This window comes from Vicia villosa, unplaced genomic scaffold (genome assembly GCF_029867415.1).
Source record: "Vicia villosa cultivar HV-30 ecotype Madison, WI unplaced genomic scaffold, Vvil1.0 ctg.000579F_1_1, whole genome shotgun sequence".
Classification (NCBI taxonomy): domain Eukaryota; kingdom Viridiplantae; phylum Streptophyta; class Magnoliopsida; order Fabales; family Fabaceae; genus Vicia; species Vicia villosa.
The window spans coordinates 810,773-815,352 of NW_026705264.1; the positions used below are offsets into that span (position 1 = coordinate 810,773).

At 39.0% G+C, this 4,580-nt stretch overlaps 1 protein-coding gene across 1 annotated transcript; it reads left to right on the forward strand.

The window, feature by feature from the left end:
- Positions 1-3,654: 3,654 nt before the first annotated feature.
- On the forward strand, positions 3,655-4,119 carry LOC131629560 (uncharacterized mitochondrial protein AtMg00810-like). Its single transcript, XM_058900342.1, has one exon. It carries the CDS (start codon positions 3,655-3,657, stop codon positions 4,117-4,119), a length of 465 nt encoding a protein of 154 aa, XP_058756325.1.
- Positions 4,120-4,580: the final 461 nt, after the last annotated feature.

The window sequence follows — 4,580 nt, forward strand, 5'->3', positions numbered from 1 at the left end:
CCTAGTCCTAAGTGATAACTATAAGGTTCAATTGTATACAACCCTTAACAATCGTAGTCCTACAAATTGTTAACCACAAAACAATTCCTATTGATCCGATAAAGAAAGCATTAAAAACATTATACAATCGAATTGAATAATAAGAACATTTGATTAACGAAATACCAAATCCAGAGTTATCACAAATCATATCAGGGACACCCCCTAGCATTGGGGGGTTTAGCCTCTCATAATATTCAAGAAACATAAAGCAAAGAATTTAGACATTACAAAGATAATTGGGAACTTTGATCTTCAATGGTGTCCACCGTTGAATCTCTCCGTCTCCGAAACCCTTGAGGAAGCTATCTTTTCCTCTTACTGGAATTCTATCGTATGATGCAAAAAGTGCCTTATTCCCCTTTCACACTCTGTTAAGTAGTTTCAGAATTAGTCTCAGCACAAAGTCCAAAATGTCCTTAATGACCAGATAACTGGCAAAAGATCACAAATTGGAAGTTTTCTGCGTAACCATCTACACGGGCCGTGTAGATTCACACGGGTACCCATGTAGATCTTCTGACTTTGCTCTTTGAAATTTCCTGCTCCAGACACATCAACACGAGCCTTGTTGATTTACACGGGCGGCTGTGTTGATTCACTGACTTGGCTCTTTTTGACTTCCATCCTTAAGCCTACAACATGGGTCGTGTTAACTTACACAGGTGCCCGTGTTAACCTTCCGATTCTTCACAAACTCCCATCTTTTGGCCTTCCAGCAGCTCCACAGTCTGACTATTATTTCCCTGCTCCACGGCATCAATCTGAAACAATAACAATACCACATGTAGGCATAAAGAGGGTCTTTTGACAAAATCACTACCAAAATGCAATGAAATACTATTACTTAATAATTAAAGTAAACTTAACTTAAAAGCAATAAAATAACCAACTGTGTTACTGAATTGATGAATTTCCGCCGGATGAAAGATCGAAACTTACATAGAAATGGTGACCGATCAGGAGGATAAAGGAGAAACAAAAGAAAGTTATAGAAGAACTGGAAGTCGAGAAAAGAGAACTTCTAGCAATCGTAGCACATCTCAACGGTGAAATCAGCATCTTCAACTACAAACTAGATTAGATGACACGGTCAATTAGAATGCTAAACAATGGAACTGACTCCCTTGAAAAGATTCTTGAAATTGGTCAAAAAGAAGGAAATCGGTCTGGATTAGGATTTGGGAATGAATCTAATCTAGGGTCAAAAGAGTCAGAACCAGAAACATTTGCTGGTAAGCAGATGTCAGCATCGATGTCACGACATCATGAAACGAGGAATTGGAACCAAACAAAAGGGAAATTTCAGGAATGGAGATGCCACCACTGTGGGAAATTTGGCCACTTGAAAAGATTTTGCTATGAACTGATTGGGTACCCGTGGCAAAAATATACAAGCAATCTCAACCAGCACAACATTCTCACAAAACAACGATGGGTTGCTAAATGTTCTGCATTAATTGCTCATACCTCCTTGAGAGTGTCAACCAAAGGAGACTGGTACTTTGACAGTGGATTTTCAAAACACATGACAGGAGTGAAAAACTTGTTGGAAGAAATCAAGCCACATTCCACCAGCTATGTAACCTTTGGTGATGGAGCCAGAGGAGAGATTAAAGAGGTAGGAAAACTAGAGCATGCAGGAGCACCTCAACTAGACAGTGTTCTACTAGTCAAAGGTCTAGCTGCAAACTTGATCAGCATCGGTCAGCTATGTTACCAAGGCCTAAAAGTCAGATTTACCAAAGATGAATGTGTGGTCACTAATGAAGAAGATGTAGAGATCATGAAGGGAGTAAGATCCAAAGACAACTGCTACTTATGGGAACCCAAAATAGCAAGTCATTCATCAATATGTACCATGGCAAAAGAGGAAAAAGAAGTTAGACTCTGGCATAAAAAACTAGGACATCTGCATTTGAGAGGAATGAAAAAGATCATAAACAAAGAAGCTGTGAGAGGAATACCTAAGCTACAGATTGATGAAGGCAAAGTTTGTGGAGAATGTCAGGTTGGCAAGCAAACCAGGACCTCTCACCCAAGGGTCAATCAACTCACCTCCTCTAAAACTCCGGAACTATTACATATGGATCTAATGGGACCAATGCAAGTGGAAAGTCTTGGAGGAAAACAATATGCTTATGTAGTAGTTGATGATTTCTCCAGATACACATGGATAAGCTTCATTAGAGAAAAATCTGACGTATATGATGTCTTTAAAGAGCTCTGCACTAGACTCCAAAGAGAAAAGGAAAACACTGTCATCAGAATCAGAAGTGATCATGGAAAAGAATTTGAGAATGCTAGATTTGCTGAATTCTGCTCAACTGAAGGAATTAGTCATGAGTTCTCCTCCCCTATTACACCCCAACAAAACGGAGTAGTAGAAAGGAAAAACAGGACTATACAAGAATCAGCCAGAGCAATGATTCATGCTAAGAAACTTCCCATGTATTTTTGGGCTGAGGCTATGAACACAACCTACTATGTCCATAACAGATTACACTGAGAAAAGGAACCTCCTCAACTCTGTATGAACTCTGGAGAGGAAAGAAACCAAGTGTCAAATACTTTCATGTTTTTGGAAGCAAGTTCTATATCCTAACAGATCGAGACCAAAGGAGAAAAATGGACTCCAAAAGTGATGAAGGCATATTCTTGGGATATTCAACAAACAGCATGGTTTATAGAGTGTTCAACATCAGAACGGAAGTGATGATGGAATCCATCAATGTGGTCGTTGATGATCAACATGGAGAATTCGATGTCACAGATAATGTTGAGACATTCATTGAAATTCTGGCTGAACAGACATACTAACCTGAAGTAGGCAATGAAACTCCTTCAGAACTAGAACCCTGAGCCAATCAGCAAAGATCCATCTATTAGAATTCAGAAAGATCACCCCAAGGAACTGATCATAGGAGATATCAACAGTGGAATAATGACCAGGTCAAAAGGAACTATAGCTAATTCCTGCTTTGTGTCCAAAGTTTAACCAAAAAGTGTAAAGGAAGCCCTGACAGATGAGTTTTAGATCAATGCCATGCAAGAGGAACTTGCACAGTTCAAAAGAAACGAAGTATGGGAACTGGTACCCAGACCAGAAGGGACAAATATCATTGGTACCAAATGGATATACAAGAACAAGACGGATGAACAAGGAGTCATAACAAGAAATAAGGCCAGGTTAGTGGCTCAAGGATACACTCAAGTGGATGGAGTAGACTTTGATGAGACCTTTGCTCCTGTAGCAAGACTTGAGACAATCAGACTTCTACTAGGATTAGCTTGCATTCTAAAGTTCAAACTTTATCAGATGGACGTAAAAAGTGCATTTCTAAATGGATATCTGAACGAAGAAGTTTATGTAGAATAACCTAAAGGGTTTGCTGATCCAAACTTGCCTGATCATGTATACAAACTAAGAAAACCTCTCTATGGGTTGAAACAAGCTCCAAGAGCTTGTATGAAAGATTAACTGAGTTTCTGACCACAAATGGATATAAGAAAGGAGGAATAGACAAAACCCTCTTTGTCAAAAACACAGATGGAAGAATCATGATTGCTTATATATATGTGGATGACATCATGTTTGGAGGAATGTCAGATACAATGGTAAAACACTTTGTTGGTCAAATGCAGACTGAATTTGAAATGAGTATGGTTGGGGAACTAAATTACTTTCTTGGTCTTCAAATCAAGCAAATGGAAGACTCCACATTCATGTCTCAAAGCAAATATGCCAAGAATATAGTAAAGAAATTTGGTATGGACAATGCAAGTCACAAAAGAACTCCTGCACCAACTGATCAAAAACTATCTAAAGATGAAGGAGGCATAAGTGTTGACCAGAGTCTGTACATAAGCATGATTGGTAGCCTGTTATATCTGACAGCCAGCAGACCAGATATTACATTTGCAGTTGGAGTGTGTGCCAGATATCAAGCAGAGCCAAAGGCGAGTCACTTAAATCAAGTCAAGATAATTCTTAAATATGTAAATGGGACTTCAGACTATGGCATACTGTACACCAACGGAAGTAACCCCGTCTTGACTGGATACTGTGATGTTGATTGAGCTGGAAGTGCTGATGACAGAAAAAGCACATTTGGAGGATGTTTCTTTCTAGGTAGCAACCTTATATCGTGGCTCAGCAAGAAACAAAATTGTGTCTCATTATCTACTGCTGAAGCAGAGTACATAGCAGCTCGTAGTAGTTGTTCACAATTGGTCTGGATGAAACAAATGCTGACTGAGTACAATGTTACTCAAGATGTCATGACTTTATATTGTGACAATCTCAGTGCTATCAATATATCCAAAAATCCAATTCAGCATAGCAGAACCAAACATATTGATATCAGACACCACCTTATCAGAGAGCTTGTAGAAGACAAGGTAATTTTCCTAGAGCACATAAACACTGAACTTGAGCTAGCTGACATCTTCACAAAAGCTCTTGATGCTACACAGTTTGAGAACTTGCGAAGCAAGTTGGGACTCTGCATCATTGAAGAACCATAGAGTAAAAAAAAAAA

Excerpts from the sequence above, each read along its gene's own strand:
- LOC131629560 (XM_058900342.1), top strand. The coding sequence starts at position 3,655 with ATGGTAAAACACTTTGTTGGTCAAATGCAGACTGAATTTGAAATGAGT.